This window comes from Podarcis vaucheri (genome assembly GCF_965113315.1).
Source record: "Podarcis vaucheri genome assembly, chromosome: 14".
Classification (NCBI taxonomy): domain Eukaryota; kingdom Metazoa; phylum Chordata; class Lepidosauria; order Squamata; family Lacertidae; genus Podarcis; species Podarcis vaucheri.
Window position 1 is genome coordinate 54,187,333 of NC_138752.1, and position 18,299 is coordinate 54,205,631.

General features: G+C 49.5%; 1 protein-coding gene and 1 long non-coding RNA gene across 2 annotated transcripts in view; one reads left to right on the forward strand and one right to left on the reverse strand.

Moving 5' to 3' along the window:
- Window positions 1-18,299, forward strand: part of LOC309519153 — a 130,582-nt gene that overhangs the window by 26,397 nt on the left and 85,886 nt on the right. The gene's annotated exons all lie outside the window — the stretch shown is intronic.
- Window positions 10,802-18,299, reverse strand: part of FBXL18 (F-box and leucine rich repeat protein 18) — a 37,608-nt gene continuing 30,110 nt past the window's right edge. Inside the window, exon 5 of the mRNA XM_082199733.1 lies at window positions 10,802-12,831. Coding sequence (XP_082055859.1) covers window positions 12,675-12,831 — 157 coding nt within the window. The 3' untranslated portion in view covers window positions 10,802-12,674. The remainder of the gene's footprint in view (window positions 12,832-18,299) is intronic.

Consider the following 18,299-nt stretch of genomic DNA (forward strand, 5'->3'; position numbering starts at 1 on the left):
AGGTGCCACTATAGTTTGGCTACTGGATGGAGTCTGTAATATGTCTGTGGAGAGGGTCTGGGTTTGGGTCTGGTGTGGTTGATTGGTGACGGCGTTCTGTGTGCCTCTGGTTCTGGTGTCGGTTTTTGTGGGGAGGGCTAATTTCCAGATGTCTGGCAGGCGGGACGTGTCGTCACGCTTGTTCATGTTGTGAGGGTGTTTCTCTATCTCGATGGCTTCCATGATTATTCTCTTGTGGTGATGTTCCATGTTAAAGAGCAATTTGGAATCTGCAAAATTAATTTCGTGTCCTGTTTCTTTCATGTGTTGGAAAAGAGAGGAAGTTTTTTCTTCTTTTTTGACGGCATTCTTGTGTTCTGCGATACGTGCATTTATTCGTCTGTTTGTTTGTCCAATGTACGTGGCTGGGCAGACTTTGCAGGGTATTTCATAGACCCCTTGGTTTTCCAGCTGGATTTTGTCTTTTGGGTTTCTGAGGATATTGGCTATTTTTTGGTTGGTGCAGAAGGCTGTTTTGATATTGTGTTTATGGAGGATTTTGCTAATTTTGTCTGTAGTGCCCTTGATATAAGGAAGGAGGGCCATGCCATTGTTTTCTTCTGTGTCTTGGTTTTTGGGGGGTGTTTCTTTTTGGATTAGCTTTGGAACATCACCACAAGAGAATAATCATGGAAGCCATCGAGATAGAGAAACACCCTCACAACATGAACAAGCGTGACGACACGTCCCGCCTGCCAGACATCTGGAAATTAGCCCTCCCCACAAAAACCGACACCAGAACCAGAGGCACACAGAACGCCGTCACCAATCAACCACACCAGACCCAAACCCAGACCCTCTCCACAGACATATTACAGACTCCATCCAGTAGCCAAACTATAGTGGCACCTCCGGATGCTGCACCCCCCTGCAATCCCTACACAGATCTGGCGGGCACAAGGCACAAAATCACAGCTCGCCCCTATACACGAAGCCAAGCCAGAGCACAACTAAATGCAGCACAGCCATCTTCTCAGAAAAACTCTTCACAAGCTCAAGAGGTCAAGACACGAAAGCTTTAGCAACTAATCTACACTTAATGACCCACCCAGGGGTATTCAGAATATCACTCATGAAATCACTCAAGATATCCCTCAAGTAATTAAGGAACAAAAGAAGAAAAGGCACACTAATCTAGGAACTTCCTCTCTGCCCAGAACGTTGGAGGCTATACACCACACCCCTCAACAGTATTTATAGGAACTCAAACACCAGATTCTGCTCTGTTCCAGTAACAAGAAGCCGAAAGCACCAGCCTGAAGATGACGAGTGAGACCTCGTCGAAACGTCGCCCAGACACCCCTACTCTTACACGGGAAGACACCCGAAGATACCAAAACCTGCATTCCTGTACCCGTGAAAATCTACGAAAGCATATATATATATATATATATATATATATATATATATATATATATATATGGAACTGCTTCTGCAAATCCGGAACGGTCCCTGGAAAACGGGGACGCTTGGAGGGTCTGTTCAATCCTGTACCTTTTGCCAATGCAGCCACCCGGTAGAAGGAAAGGCAGCAGAAGGGAGTTCGCAATCGCACTGCTTTCGAAACCAAAAACTGCTCAGGATTTGGGGGCACGCCGTGGCTGCACCTGTCCGGAATGAGCCAAGAGGGCTCCCGCATACAAAAAGTGCGCCCGCGGTTCCACAAATGCGAGTTCCGGCAAGCTGCCTGCAGCACTGGAACGAGGCTTCAATCCTCATTAAAAACTCATCATCAGCTTCTCAGCTGGCCTGCTTCATTTTGTTGCCACATCCCTTCAGAACAAAACCCTGCTTTTCCCATTCAAAGCGCTCCGCCTTTCTGCAAATTTCACATTCCCTGGGAAGTTGGCGCTGCCGCAATAGATTTTATACACACACATACCAGTATATATATGCCTGTGTACATTTAAAGCAGGGCCCATAGAATAGCATGTATTTATACTTCAAAACAGCTTGTTTGTATAATTGCCCATTTCCTTCCCCCACCCCCTTTTATTACAATGGCTAATTAGTCGGTTTCTTGCTTGGTACCCTGTAAACAAAAAGCTGTTTTTGTCACCAATTTGCAAAGCACTTTTGCAGAAGCCTCCAAAACACTCAGGCCTGTTTGATGCGTTTTGACATTAATTTGATAATAGCGGCTTAGCAAGAAACCCGGTCTCCATGCCTATAAATGCAGTGCTTTCAGTACTTCCTTTTATCTGCAATGTGAAATAATGTGTGTGTCCCCCCCCTGCCCCGCCCCACAGTAATAACAAGCACCCAGGTCCTTTTTCATAAATGCCCTGTGTGTCCTCTTTTCAAAGCATTTGTTCTGCAGGTGGTATTTTATTTTATTTTTTGTTCTGTTTTTAATGGGGTTTTTTTTTAAGCATAGCTTTTCTTTATTTATTTTATCTGACAGTAAAAAGCCATTCAACAGTGGGAACGGTGGTGGACTCTCCTTCGTTTTAAGCAAAGGTTGGATGGCCGTCTGTCAGGGATGCTTTAGCGGAGATTCCTGCATTGCAGAGGGGGTTGGAATAGATGACCCCAGGGGGTAAACTACTTCTTCTTCTTCTTCTTCTTCTTCTTCTTCTTCTTCTTCTTCGATCCCTCATAGCCGAGTAAGATTGTCTTCCATAAACACGGTCTTAACAATGAGTCTGTAAGTGACTGTGGAGGCCAATTCTGGATCCACACGTCCTTCCACAGTGGGAACATCAGTTTCCGTGTGGGAGCTGATCACGGTGAGGGTTTGCCAAGCGTGCCTTCCTCTTAGCACATTTCTCCCTTGTGTCCTGAGTTTGAGTGTCTTCAAAGCCCACAACACCTTTGGTAAAGGCTGTTCTCCAACTGGAGCACTCACAGGCCAGTGTTTCCCAGTTGTCGGTGTTTATACTACATTTTTAAAAATTTGCCCTGAGACAGTCTTTAAAACTCTGTTGTTGACCACCAGCATTACGCTTTCCATTTTTAAGTTCGGAATAGAGTAGTTGCTTTGGGAGATGATCGACAGGCATCCACACAACATGACCAGTTCAACAAAGTTGGTGTTGAAGAATCATTGCTTCGACATGGATGATCTTTGCTTCATCCAGTACACTGATAGTAGTTCGCTTGTCTTCCCAAGTGATGTGTAAGATTTTTCGGAGGCACAATTGATGGAATCTTTTCAGGAGTTGGAGATGGCGTTTATAAGTGGTCCATGTTTCAGAAGCATACAGTAGGTTGGTATTACAATAGCTTTGTAAACAAGCATTTTTCCCTGCGAATGTCCCGGTCCTCAAACATTCTGCACTTAAATTGGGAGAAAGCCGCACTCGCAGAGCTCAAGTGATGCTGGATTTTGGCATCAATGTTGGCCCTTGTGGAAAGATAACTGCCTAGGTAGGAGAAGTGATCGACATTTTCCAACGTTACACCATTGAGTTGGATATGTGGTGCTGCAGAGGGGTTATTTTGTACTTGTTGGTGCAGCACTTTGGTTTTTTGGATGTTGAGCGACAGGCCAAGCATTTCGTAAGCTTCTGTGAAGATATTTAGGGTGGTTTGGAGGTCATCCTCCGAGTGTGCACACACTACGCTATGGTTTTATGAAGGTGTGAAGGGGATGTTAAGGGACAATGGCGATGACAGAGGTACTTTGACGCTTCCATAGATTTGCTCAAAGGTGAGTGATGAGCGAGCGATAACAGGATACGAAGTGCCCATGCTCTTTGCCCATGCATCTCCTGGTCCAACCTCATCCCTCCCCCCCCCCAAATATTTCATTATTAAACCATCTACCAGCTCCCTCTCCTGCACTCACACATGCAGCAAATGTCAATTCGATGACATTTACCGGTAACTTTTAAGTCATTTTGGTTTTTAAACAAAGCTATTATTCCAAAGTTGCCAGGCAGGCCTATAACCCTTTTCCGCTGGGTAACAAACTGAACTATGCAAGGTTGGTTGAAAAAGAGGGGTTTCTTGTTTTGTTCGACTCTCAGACCCATGTTGTCACTTTGACCATGGATATTAAGTCCCAGAGTGGTAAGATCCAGATCTCAAACAGGTCTGAACCATCTTCATTGATCTACACCAGTGAGACTTGAACCGGGGGCACGTTCTGCGTCACACAGCAATTGCTGGAATGCTTGGGTGAGTTTGAAATGAGTTTTTGAGCTAATGATTTTTGTCATATCCTACATTTCCGACATGGGCTGCCATATGTCCGGATTTCCGCCCAGACGCGGTTCACGAGGGTCAAATACTGGCTTTGTCAAGGAAATTCCGGACACAAGGCAACCCTACACAGGAGTAGGCCTTGGAGATGGAGGTTAATTGGGAGGAGGAGGAGGAGGAGGAGGAGAATTTATTTATACCCTGCCCATCTGGCTGGGTTTCCCCAGACACTTTGGGTGGCTTCTTGCAAAATGTTGTTGTTGTTTAGTCGTTTAGTCGTGTCCACCTCTTTGTGACCCCCTGGACCAGAGCACGCCAGGCACTCCTGTCTTCCACTGCCTCCCGCAGTTTGGTCAGAATATTAAAATACAATAGTCCTTCAGATATTAAAAGCTTCCCTAAACAGGGCTGCCTTCAGATGCCTCCTAAAAGTCTGGTAGTTGTTGATTTCCTTGACATCTGATGGGAGGGCGTTCCACAGGGTGGGCGCCACTACCAAAAAGGCCCTCTGCCTGGCTCCCTGTAACCTCACTTCTCGCAGGGAGGGAACCACCAGAAGGCCCTGAGAGCTGGACCTCAGTGTCTGGGCAGAACGATGGGGGTGGAGACGCTCCTTCAGGTATACTGGGCCGAGGCCGTTTAGGGCTTTAAAGGTCAGCACCAACACTTTGAATTGTGCTCAGAAACTTCCAGGGAGCCAATGTAGGTCTTTCAAGACCGGTGTTATGTGGTCCCAGCAGCCGCTCCCAGTCACCAGTCTAGCTGCCGCATTCTGGATTAGTTGTAGTTTCCGGGTCACCTTCAAAGGTAGCCCCACGTAGAGCGCATGGAAGTAGTCCAAGTGGGAGATAACTAGAGCATGCACCACTCTGGCGAAGGAAGAAGGGAGTAGAGGAGGGCAGACCCTCTGTTGGTTGTGTATGCTATAATTTGCAGCCAGGGCTGAAGCTTGCAAGCTGCCTGCACAATGTTCCAGACATATATAACGAATTTTAGCTACTAAAAAGTAGCTGAAGAGGGGGGGGGGAGCCCTCCCTGCGCAGACCAGCTATCCCTTTCACTACTTTTGTAAAAATCCACTGTTTTTATCAAATACTCCCATTTATGACCATTATGGCTTACAAATTTAATAAAATTGCTTCCTACACACTCACACACAAACAGTTTTTAAATCTCTCACAGCAGTTTTTAAAGTTTTCACAAGGATTTTTTTTTTTAAAGGACACATTTATCCCACAGCCACCGGCAAGAACTGAGCGCAGCTTTTACTTCAAAGGGAGCACATGGGGTGGAGGAGAACTTCACAAATACATAAAGAAAGCAAAAAAAACCCACACCCCTATGTCCTAATGGTGTGTTTTTTTTTTGTTGTTTTTTTTTTGCTCTATGTTCCTTAATTGTCAAATGGCTAATTAGCAATGCCCAATTTAACATTCTCAGTGTGTAGAGATGGGAGTTCAGGAGCCTCCCCCTTCCCCTCCCTTTTTAAGGCAAAAAAGGGGATTAACTAAAATAAATAATTTAAGACAAAGGCATGCCAGCTTCCGCAGAATTAGCATAAAAATGCTACACTCGTGAGCATTTTGAAAGCTAAAAGAGAAAAGCGGGAGGAGGGAGGACACACAGCAATTAAACTGAAATCCCTCTGCCTGCCTTCAGATCTAACCATACGGAATATTTTCATGGGGCTTAAATGTGACTTTGGAAGGAGACGCACTGCAAATCTTTCTCTCTTTCTTTGGTTAGGGAACATCAGAAGCAAACGCGGACGCCTCTGCTCCAGCTCTGCAAGGCCGGCTCTGCCGTTAGGCAGGGGGAGGAAGCTGGCTCGGCCAGCTGAATACTGGAGATTCTTTCCTTTAAAATATAAAGTGATACTGAAAATGACAAGGATAGTAATAAATTCATGGAAAACAAACGGGCATCTAGATATTTTGTTTCGGCAACCATAACCCTGGTTTAAGGTGCCTTTTGGTGGTTAGCTGAGAGATTTGAGTTTCTACCCCTGGGTCAAGGCTGCTGGGAAAAAATACCCATCCCTAACCCTCTTTTTTGGGACGTGGGTGGCGCTGTGGGTTAAACCACAGAGCCTAGGGCTTGCTGATCAGAAGGTCGGCAGTTCAAATCCAAGCAACGGGGTGAGCTCCCATTGTTTGGTCCCTGCTCCTGCCAACATAGCAGTTTGAAAGCACTTCAAAGTGCAAGTAGATAAATAGGTACCACTCCGGCGGGAAGGTACAACGGTGTTTCCGTGCGCTGCTCTGGTTCACCAGAAGCGGCTTAGTCATACTTGCCACATGACCCAGAGGCTGTGTGCCGGCTCCCTCGGCCAATAAAGCGAGATGAGCACCGCAACCCCAGAGTCGGCCACGACTAGACCTAATGGTCAGGGGTCCCTTTACCTTTTTAACCCTATTTTAGCTCAACTGGAAAATGTTGGGGTCTCCCCTTATTGCTAGACGACCAGCCTACCCTACCCCCCCACCCCGGCTACTAACCAGCAACAGCGGTGAAGACTTTGCTTGTCCTTTTATTAATTTGACCCATGGGGGTCGCTGCTGGGAGGGAGGGCAAGGAAACCTTTGGAAGAGATCTAGTTGCTTTGCTAAAAAGAAGAGGGTGAAGCAGGATGGAAAACGTGCTAGGGAATAGGCTGCCTGCGGAATTCGCAGGCAAAATGGTTTTCATTAGCTTTATGGGCACCTGCCTCTCCCCTCCCCCCCCCCCCCATGTCTGCCTCTGGCCCTCTCTGCCCCCTAAAAAATTGAAGAGGGCCCAAGGCAGCCTCCCTGGGCTATTCATCACAGCCCCTTCTCCCGCATCCTGTCCGGTTTCTATGGAAATGAGGCTTTTGCCGGAGAGCCGGTGGGGTGCGCCTGCGGCGTCCAATTGAGCATCTCGTGGACCTCGCGATGGAGGGCAGCTTCCCCAGGAGGCACCGAGAATATTGCTCCTTTGACAGGCTTCGAGGAGGGGTGGAAAGGTGTCGGCGGGCAGCCGCCCCGAGCTGTGGAGGGGAGCGATGAATATGGATCGGTGAGGGTTGGCAAGGCGAACCCTTGCTCTCCCTCCAGAGCTCAGCACCAATGAGCCCACGACTTTTATGACAAGACCTCCTCAGGGCCGAGAAGAGCCCTGGAAACTGGCCAGAGGCAGAAGGGGGGGCCAGTGGCTCGGAAGCAGGGGCAAGGCTACCGGTCACTGTCCCGGTCTTGGCTGCAGCCCTTCTGAATAGCAGGCACTGGGAACCACAGAAGGGGGAAAGGGCTCTTGCGTGCGAATCCTGCTTGCGAGTTTCCCATCATGGGCATCTGGTTGGACACCTATGAGAACAGGATCCTGGACTGCTGGCTCGATCCAGAGGGATCCAGTGAGGAGATTCGGATTAAACATCTGGAAGAACTTTGGGTTAGTGCCGTACCTTGGATCTCAAACGCTTTGGCTCCCGAACAAATCGGCTCCCAAACGATCATAACCCGGAAGTGGCTGTTCTGGTTTCCGGAAGCCGAACATCCAGCGCACCTTCCGATTGGCTGCAGGAGCTTCCCGCAGCCAATCAGAAGTCACACTTTGGTTTCCGAACATTTTGGAAGTCGTGTTACAGATAGGTAGCCGTGTTGGTCTGCCATAGTCAAAATAAAAAAATTCCTTCCAGTAGCACCTTAAAGACCAACAAAGTTAGTTCTTGGTATGAGCTTTCGTGTGCATGCATTTCGTGAAGAAGTGTGCATGCACACGAAAGCTCATACCAAGAACTAACTTAGTTGGTCTTTAAGGTGCTACTGGAAGGAATTTTTTTATTTTGGAAGTCAACGGACTTCTGGAACGGATTATTATCTGGGGCGAGAGGGTCACTGGTCCTCCATTCCGCCTCTGGAAGGCTATGGCCTCCCCCCCAAACGACCTGGAACATCCTCAGGGACCTCACGGAAACAGCTCCTTCCTGCTCCCAGGTCCTGTGATAAGGCTGTTCTGGTCACCCTGGGTTTGCTCCTGGTGGGCTGGACTGGGCTGGGGGTTCGGGCCCTTAAAACTGCCAGAAGCAGTGAAGAGCTCCCTGGCTTTGTGTGTAGAAGGGATCGGGCCCTGGGTGGAGCAAGGCGGTCGTGGGCCTGACCTGACGGGGGCCAGGCCTCTCTTGAAGGGCTGGGCACTCAGCACCCAAGAACACCGCTTAGATATTTCAGACACTGAGTGGTCCCAGAAACCCTTTCAAACAAACCAAACAGGCAAAAGGTAGCCTGGGGGCTGCCCCCAGCTCTGGGGGTGGATGTTCAAAGGGATTGTGGGAGAGGTGGAAGGAGAATTCAATGGGGATGCACTCAACGCTCATTAGACTGGGTTTTTAGGGGGGGAGCCTCTTAGGTCCCCACCCCTGAGCCATTCCTTTCTCTTCCAAAAGGTGAAGCTAAAAGCAGCTCCATGTATTAAATATGAACTCATTCAAGCCGTCCACAGGGAGCATGTGCAGCCGCTGAGCGTCGGCGGATGAAGGGGAGGAGGTCACAGAATTGTAAAGTTGAGCGGGACCCCCAGCGGTCATCTAGCCCCGCCCCCTGCAATGCAGGAATTGCAACGAAAGCGTCAGATGGCCGCCCAACCTCTGCATAGGAACCTCCAGAGTTGCTCTGGGCTGAAATGAAACTTGGAACAAAAGGAGAGAGAGGGTCCAGGGACGCACCTCCCTGCCTCTCTGCCATCAAACATATGGAGCTCTGCTTAACAGCCCTTTGCCCCCCCCACCCCCATCAGTTGGGGACCATTAAGGTGGGTTTCTTTTCCCAACATAAACGCTGCCGAATATAAATTGTAATTAACACCGATGCCAAAATGGCACTTAGAGAGAAAATAAGCACATTATTAACATCTGCTGCATCCTGCCTGGAGCAGCGGCAGCAACAACTACTCAAACCCGGCTTTGCATTAGGATTTGTGGCCAGGACTTGGGTTGCAGAGCGAGAGGGCAGTGTGGCGTAATGGCCAGAGCTTCGGACTCGGGCCTGGGAGGAGACCAGGGTTCGAATCCCCACTTTAGCCACAGAGAAATCTTTCTTCCCTTCATAGGGCTGCAGTTCCAGATTCCACCCGCTGTGAAGAGGGACTGGTGATTAAACCGCTCTGGGAATTGTAGCTCTGGGAGAGGAAGAGGCGGCGACGGTTCGTAACCACTGGCAGCGCCCTTAACAAGCGACAGCTTCTCTGCGGGAGGGATTGGCTCTTCAATGCGGCATCACAGGGCTCTGGCTGTATGGGGCAGATGTGGCCTTTGTAGCTCCTCAGCACCAGGGGACAGCAAAGATCTGCCCCAGCCCTCAGAGAAGGATGCAAACGAGAACCTAGGCAAAGCCATTGGGCTTCTCTCCCCACCCTCCCATCATTCCAGGTGCGGAGTCTCTGCTTTCCCTGCAGAGGATTCCTGGTTCAATCCCTGGAAGCAGCTCCAGATAAAGAGGGGTAGGTCCTAGAGAATCGTAGAGTTGGGAGGGAACCCCAGAGGTCCTCGATTCCAACCCCCTGCAGTGCAGGAATCACAGCTGAAGCGTCCCTGACAGATGCCCCCCACCACCACCTTTCTTTAACAGCCTCCAATGAATTTGATTTGATTTAATATAAGGTTAAGGGGTGATATGATAGCCATGTTCAAATATATAAAAGGAAGTCACATAGAGGAGGGAGCAAGGTTGTTTTCTGCTGCTCCAGAGAAGCGGACACGGAGCAATGGATCCAAACTACAAGAAAGAAGATTCCACCTAAACATGAGGAAGAACTTCCTGACAGTAAGAGCTGTTTGACAGTGGAATTTGCTGCCAAGGAGTGTGGTGGAGTCTCCTACTTTGGAGGTCTTTAAGCAGAGGCTTGACAACCATATGTCAGGAGTGCTCTGATGGTGTTTCCTGCTTGGCAGGGGGTTGGACTCGATGGCCCTTGTGGTCTCTTCCAACTCTAGGATTCTAAGATTCTAATGATATTTGGAATGTATTTGTCTAAACCATAGTGATACATGGATTAGCATACGCTTGAGGGAAACAGGAGGATTATCCATCTACTTACATACTATATAGTTTTGTAGCCTTAATTATATTTTATGGTTATTTTGTTATTGTGCTTTTTAAACTGATTTTTAATGTACTCTCCTCACCCTCTTTTTCTAATTTTTTTCTTCCTTCCAATTCACTTAAACTTACTCTAATAATCTCAATAAAATTCTAAATATAAAAAAGAAAATCCAACCACCTTCTGAAGGGGTCCGTTCCACTGTTGAACAGCTCTTAACGGTCAGAAATTTCTTCCTGATGTTGAGTCGGAATCTCCTCCCTTGTAACGGGAAGCCCTGGGCTCCCACCCTCCAGAGCAGGAGAAAACAAGCTTGCTCCCTCTTTCGCATGACAACTTTTTAGATATTTGAAGATGGCTCTCACACCAGCTCCTGGTCCCCTCTTCTCCAGGCTAAACATACCGTGGAGACCCAGTGCCAGAGGAGAGGAGATTGGTTTAGGCTGGCTGAGGCTGACGGAAGTTGCAGTCAAAAACCTTTGAAGCTGGACAAAAGAGAGAGAGAGAGAGAGTCTGATCTGATAGAAGGCACACACAAAAAGAGCATAGTAAGATAGCAAAGGTGAGTACAGAAGTGTTTATATGCCATATTTGACAGGTAAATCCACTGTTGATCCAATTAACACAGATACCAGCATCACATTGGAACAGACACATTGCTACGGATACTCAAGCCGGCCCACGACTTCAAGCGAAGAGCAGCAGAAGCTGAGAAACAGCAACTGAGGGAGACGGGGCTTCTTCTACCCCCTCCGTCCATGCCCCCCCCCATTGCAAACAATGCAGCGTTGCTTCCAGAACACCTAAATCTGCACCCATGAGAAGCTGCAACGTCGCCACTGTCGTCCTCCCAAGAGGAAAGCGAAGGGCCTTTTAATAAAAGAGTGGGGAACCCTCTGCGCCCCCCTCCAAGATGTTTCTGGCCTTGCAGGTCCTACGCCCCCCTGACCAATGTGACCAAGCTGGCTCTCGGGGAGCTGGGGGTCCCAACAAGGTCTGGAGGGGGCTTCGGACTCCCCACTCGTGTTTTAGGAGAATGCAAAAATGGGAGCAGGAAGGGCCCTGCGGTACGATGGAGGGCCAGGCTACCCCCCCCATGGCAAAACAGTTGCAGCCCCCCCCCCCCAGAAGAGGGCCTTGGCAAAGGAGCATTTTGGCACGGTTTTGATAAAATTGTGTCAGTCCCAGCTAGCACCTCCAGCAGAACTAGCCTGATAAAGGCAAAGCCTGCTTTCAAAAAACGCTGTTAGGAAGGGTTGGTTATTTGGGGAGCTGTAAAGAGAGGGGTGTGTGTGTGTGTGTGTGTGTGTGTGTGTGTGTGTGTGTTTTTATGGTCACAACGGCCATTTGGGATTGGAGCTCAATGCCAGCCACTGCTTACAAGGTGCGCTTGCTTTTCTTTAGCGCCATAAACGGCTACAAGGTTGTAAAAGCTAAACGACACAAGTCTTTGTGCTGTGGGCATTTCAGAGCAGCTCCCAGCTCAATGAGGGTGACCTGTGCAGTGAGCCGGGAGTGTTCCTGCACAGCACCCGTTCATTTCATTGGGGCTTGTGCAGGAGAACGTCCTGCCATGTGGCAGCCATGCTTGAGATGGAACCGTGAGCTGGAGAGGGGAAGCAGGAGGCTTCCACCAGAAGACACGGAAATCCTGTAAATTTTGCGTGACTCAACAGCTTCCTGGGATATTTTTATTTAGATGCATACGAAACTTGGAGGACGCTCTGGCCTGGCAACTGGCCGCACCCCAGCAGGCAAGCGTAGAAACATCCCAGGTGTCTCTGGCTAAAAAGCTGGAAACTGGAATTGTATCCAGCACAGCAGGTCCTAGCGGCACAAACTATCCCCCCCCCCCAAGATAAGAGGGCAGGATCAGCTGTAGGACATATGCACACCAAAATGCCCCCCCCCAATAAATAAAAGCTCAGGCACGTCCACTCTCTGCGTCAACCTACAAAGTCCCTTAAGACATTCGAGTGAAGAAGACCCCCCCCCAAAAAAAAGCACAAGAGCCAACCGTCTCCGGGAATAAGTAACGGGAGGAGGAAGAAAAGGGAGCACATTCTTTCAAGTTAAATTCCTCTCCCCTTTAACTACATTTAAAGCTGCATGAGAATTCATGTATTAAATAGCAAGGAATCACCAGCTCATTGTGGCCCACCCTGAGTCCCTCAGGGCTGGGGCGGGCTGTTAATTAAAACCAATAAATATGAAGATTTTTCTTCGGGGGCAAATTCTGCCCAAACGGGATACGCAAGGCCTGCCTGGCACCCTGGCAAGCTTGCCCTCGAAGCGGCATCTGAGTTGCAGAACACTGGAATAGGGTGGCCCCGCGAGGCTCAAGGGCCGGACCGCCTGGCCAAGGAGAAGCAGCAGCAGCAGCAGCTGTTTTGCGCTCAGGCCGAGCCTCCCACTCTGCTGCGCTGGCGCCGCCATCACCCCCACAGGTTGGGCGGCTCCTCGGCCACCCGGCTTTTGAACAAGGTGATTTCGTCCAAGTGCATCATGGGAACGTCCCGGATGACCTCCGTCAAGTCCTCGTGCAGGAGAGGGAAAATGACAACGTTCAAGGCGGGTCGGCTGGCCTGAAAGCTAAACCAGACACAGAAGAGGTTAGGGGGTCAGGGCAGAAGGAAGGGGAGCTGGGGTGGGCGTCAGAGTCCACAGCACGGAAGAGCAGCCACCTTATGTGACGTGGGGCCCCCAATGCTCCCCAAAGCTGCCCCCATCTCCCTTCCTTAGCCAGAAAGGAATCCATTTCCCTTGCAAATCCACACCGTGGTCAACTCCTGCCCGGAAACCAATGTCCCCACTGTGGAAGGATGTGTGGATCCAGAATAGGCCTCCACAGTCACTCACGGACTCATTGTTAAAACCGTGTTTATGGAAGACAGTCTTGCTCGGCTACGAGGGATCACCAAAGAAGAAAAGACTTTCACTTGCTTTCCAAAAGAGTGTTGGTCTTTCATGCTAAGAAATCATCTCCTGGGTACAGTGGTATCTCGGGTTACATATGCCTCAGGTTACAGACTCTGCTAACCCAGAAATATTACCTCGGGTTAAGAACTTTGCTTCAGGATGAGAACAGAAATCGTGCTCCGGCGGCACGGCAGCAGCGGGAGGCCCCATTAGCTAAAGTGGTGCTTCAGGTTAAGAACAATTTCAGGTTAAGAACAGACCTCCGTAATGAATTAAGTTCTTAACCCGAAGTACCACTGTATTTATTTCAGAGTTTGTCCATCAAGCCCAGAGAATCTTGCTTCTGATTAAACCTGCCTAGGATCTGGAATTCCGATGCGAGACAGGCTTGGTGGAAACAGAAGCCGGGGGGGGGGTCTAAGTGACAGAAGCCGGGGGGGGGGGGTCTAAGAGAGAGCTTTTGTAACAGGGGCAAGGAACCTGCAGCCTACCAGCTCCCAATTCCCACCCAGCTCAGAGGTCGGGGATGGCAGCAGCTGGAGTCCAGCAACGTCTGGAGGGCCACAGGCTCCCCAACCTCCTCCTAGAAGCTGTGAAATAAGAAGTGGCCTCTCTCAGAGGAGTCCTCCCTGTGGCTTTACTGCAAGAGCCGCGGTTCCAAGTGTGGCTACAGACGGGCCCATACACAGAGAATGCTTCCATCCTAAAGCACAGAAAGTCAGGGGTCCTTCTTCATGCAAGACATATGCTCAACCTCTCAGCCTTTGCCTCTTTGCTTGGATCCTGGCCTCGGCTTGTGGCTCCCCCCCCCCCCTCCTGACACTTCATTCACTGCCCCTCAACTCTGGCTCACTTCCACAACTCTAATACCTCCTGTCCTTGATTTTCTGCCACGCCGCTAATTTTGCTGCATTGGAAAAAGGGGGGAAAAGTAGACCACCATAAATCTCCCCTCCCCTGGACTTTGGAAGTGGAATTAATGCACGGAGAGAAAGGACTGCGCCAGCAGAGCTGTAATTGCAGAGAAAAGGGCTGCTGCAGCTAAGCCCCGCACACAATGTTTACCAAAAGGGGTGGAGGGAGAAATCATTTAAAGCTGGCTTAGGCAGAAAGCCCTATATGATGATAGCCACATAGGGAGGCAATAGGACACACAGCAGGAGGGTAAAGATAAGGCATGCTGGGAAACCGGGGAGGGAGGAAGGAGGGAGCCCACGCACGCACAGAGCAAGTTAAAATATTTGGCATTGATTGCCGGAGGGGAGGAGAAGCGCAGGTCATGGCTGTCTCCGCGCGGGAAGGGAAGGATGCGGGGACAACCGGAGCCTTAAGCCGAGGCCACAGAATCCATTGAGGGGGCCCAGGACCCTTTTGCCCTTGCCCAGGGTTTGATCCTTGAACTGCGCACTTTTCAAACCCCAGGAGAGCTGGCTGCACGTTCCTTCTCCCCCCAAAATCAATCCTGTGTGCAGCTCTGCAAAAGGGGGGCTCTCGGGGAACGCAGCAGAAAGGGGAAACTGCCTGCTCAGAAAAGAGGCACGTTCAGAGGAGCTGCTCATGCAGGGACACGGCGGGCAGCCTCCTCCTCTGAGAGCAGGTCACTCCGCTGCAACAGGAGCCATCAAAAGGTCGGGTTGTGGGGGAGACGACTTTCCCACCCCCAGTTTGTGGGCAACGGGGAGGTACGCCAGCTCCTTGGCTCAAAAAAAAGGTGATCCCCCAGAGGTTTGGAGGTGGATATTTGACCACAGGGCCGCACGTGCAGGATGTCCACACCTTAACTGGAAATACTGCCGCCCGTACTGGTCCTCGCCCTGTTATGTGGGGAGCTGTCCTTGCCCACCCCTAAGCCACCGATGGGATAGTCGCAGGCAGTTCTGCTGAACGGTCTCCAGAAAAGGTACACTCGCCACTCTTTAAATTCCATGCCCACCTTAACGCAAGGCAAGGAGGTGGTTCATTTCTACTCTGTCGCGGCGCCTGGCAGGGTGTGGAATGAGGACTCTCTCAAATCCGACTCGGTGACTGCAAGGACAGAACCCAGCTGTGCCGTTACTCGGGATTAATGCACACAGAATAACAATGGCCAAAAGACACCATAAACTTGCTGGGAAATACAGAGCTGACAGGAGCCAGGAAACGCCAGCACCCAAGGCCTGGTCCATCTTCTATAGCATGCTTTCAAGGGGTCGCTTGCATTTCATTTTCACTGTTGTCCTTTTACTTATATGCATAACGGCTCTCAAAGCAGCTCACGGGAAGAGTAAAGGACAAAAATCAATATACAGACAGAACAAAAACAGAGGCGTAGAATCACAGAGTTGTAGAGTTGGAAGGGACCCCAGAGATCCTCTAGTCCAGCCCCCCGCAATGCAGAAATCACAACAAAAGAATCCTTGACAGATGGCCACATACACTGATAAATATGCCAGATTCATTAAACATATTCAACAAACTCATGCTTATGAGGATCAGGGGGAAGGTTCTTTGTACCAAAATGCCTGCTGTAGCACATCAGGGACAAAACTTCTAGCCCGGCCTTCTCCCTTAATACAGGGACTATTTGTCTTTACTGGGTAAGGAGGAGAACGCGATCACATCATCTCCAGCAAGTACAAGCCCTAAAACTGAAGATACAGTCATACCTTGGGTTACAGATGCTTCAGGTTGTGTGTTTTTCGGGTTGCAGAACACCAAAACCCAGAAGGACCAGAACGGGTTACTTCTGGGTTTCGGCAGTCGCGCTTTGCGCATGCACAAAAGCGCCAAATCGCGACCCGTGTGTGCGCAGGTGTGCTACTGCAGGTTGAGGATGCTGCAGGTTGCGAACGTGCATCCTCCACGGATCACCTTTGCAACCTGAGCGTCCACTGTATGTCCTAATCCAGACTTGCAAATATGTCCACAAAAGTACCCAGCTTTTGTTGGCACCCGTCTGTCTCAAGAGACAATGGAGTGCACTTCCGGAGGTGAAGTCAAACAGCTTCAGCACCCACAAAGTGGCCTCCCTGGGGCACAAGCCTGGGCCGTGTGTCTGGAGGTCCTGGGCTGCCCAGCTGACAAGAGCCCCCCCCCCCCAGGCCTCCAAAGAAAAGCCAGCTTGGAGTTGTCAGGTGTCATCCAACTGCCTTAGGGACTCCAGATTTGTGTAGGGCTCACTCCTTAGCCTTTTCTTCTCCCAAAGATGTCCTGCAAGGCAGAAGAGGTTTTAGGATCAGAGTTTTCTTTCTCCTAGTTGGGCTACCTTCCCACATGGAAAAGCACCATCTTGCCAGGCAGGGAGTATTTTCCAAACCTTACTGTCTGCTTGTGAAACGTGGACCACTTATAAACACCATCTCCAACTCCACGAAAGATTCCATCAACGGTGTCTCCAAAAAGTGTTACGCATTACTTGGGAAGACAGGCGAACTAATGCCAGTGTACTGGAAGAAGCAAAGATCACCAGTGTTGAAGCAATGGTTCTTCAATATCAACTTTGTTGGACTGGTCCTGTTCTGCAGATGCCTGATGATCGTCTTCCTAAGCAACTACTCTATTCCGAACTTAAAAATGGAAAGCGTAATGCTGGTGGTCAACAAAAGAGGTTTAAAGACTGTCTCAAGGCAAATCTTAAAAAATGAAGTATAAACACCGACAAATGGGAAACACTGGCCTGCGAGCGCTCCAGCCTTGACCAAAGGTGTTGTGGGCTTTGAAGACGCTCGAACTCAGGACGAAAGGGATAAACGTGCTAACAGGAAGGCACACTTGGCAAACCGTCACCATGATCAACTCCCCCCGGAAACCAATGTCCCCACTGTAGAAGGACGTGTGGATCCAGAACTGGCCTCCACAGTCACTTACAGATTCACTGTTAACACCATGTTCATGGAAGACAATCTTACTCGGCTACGAGGGATCACCAAAGAGAGAGGTTTTCCAAACCTACCTGGAGATGCCAGGGATCAAACAGGTCCCGGGCACAAGAGCAACTCTCCCCTCCTGTGGTTTCCAGCAACTAGTCCTCAGAAGCACTGCTGCCTCCGGTCGTGGAGGCAAAACAGAGCCATCGTAGCAAGTAGCCTTATCCACCACAAATTTGTCTAATCCTCCTTATAAATATATATCTAGAACTAAACATATAGGAACTGATTTCCATACCCAAATCAAATGCAATAAATTAATATCACAAGAGTTCCAAGCAACAAAAGTGGGTTCAGATTCTCCCGAATCTTATTACTCCAGCACATTATTGTAATCCTCCTTTCTGGCCCCCCGAGTCAACTTAAAAGCGCATGCAATCAAATTGACCGATTTCCCTAGCCAGGTGACAGCACCGGTTAAAACCCTTTTCAAGGGTTCTCTCTATCAAGTGATTTATCGACGAAAAGCAGAAAGAAGAACAGACACCACTAAAAGATACAAGGACAAACGTAAATGTGCACATTGCCCAAACTAACAAGATCAGCCCAGCTGGTCAAGAAATTGAAGTGGCAGCAGCAGGATCTTCGGAGCATGACAGCCACACTCAACTCACCCCCGTGCTGCTTCTGGGCATCAGGGGGCAGAGAAATGGGAGCCAGCCCTGGGTGAGAGATGACTAGATACGGCACCTGTTTGGCGCACAGGTGCCAAGCCTCCAAGCATGGGGAGCTGCCACCTGGGCACACCTGAAAGCCCACAGCTGCAGGGCGGCCTCTGTGGATGCAGAAGTGCATTGTTTTCTTTCTTTCTTTCTTTCTTTCTTTCTTTCTTTCTCTCTCTCTCTCTCTCTCTCTCTCTCTCTCCTCCCACAACTCCCCTCTGACAGTGAGCTATGCTGTCGATGTGAATTCTTACATTCAGAAAGCTTTGTGATCTCAGAATAGATGGCGTTGGACGTGCGCCAAGAATGATACCCAAGAAGCCACTTCCTAAAAAAGGAAAATGGGAGCGGGCAGCTGGGGGTGGCAAGGATCAAAGGGAAGCAGCCAGAGCAACCTTATCAAATCTCAAGGCCGGGCGCTGCCACAACAAGCTCAAACAGACTGGGAAGTTGTTTTCCAACATCTTCCGCAAATTAAGAAGTTATTTCAATAATTGGCCAATTAAGCTTAATTTCTACTTGGGAAACACATTACGGCGACGGTTGATGCCTCTTGTTCTGCCTTCCCCCTCCT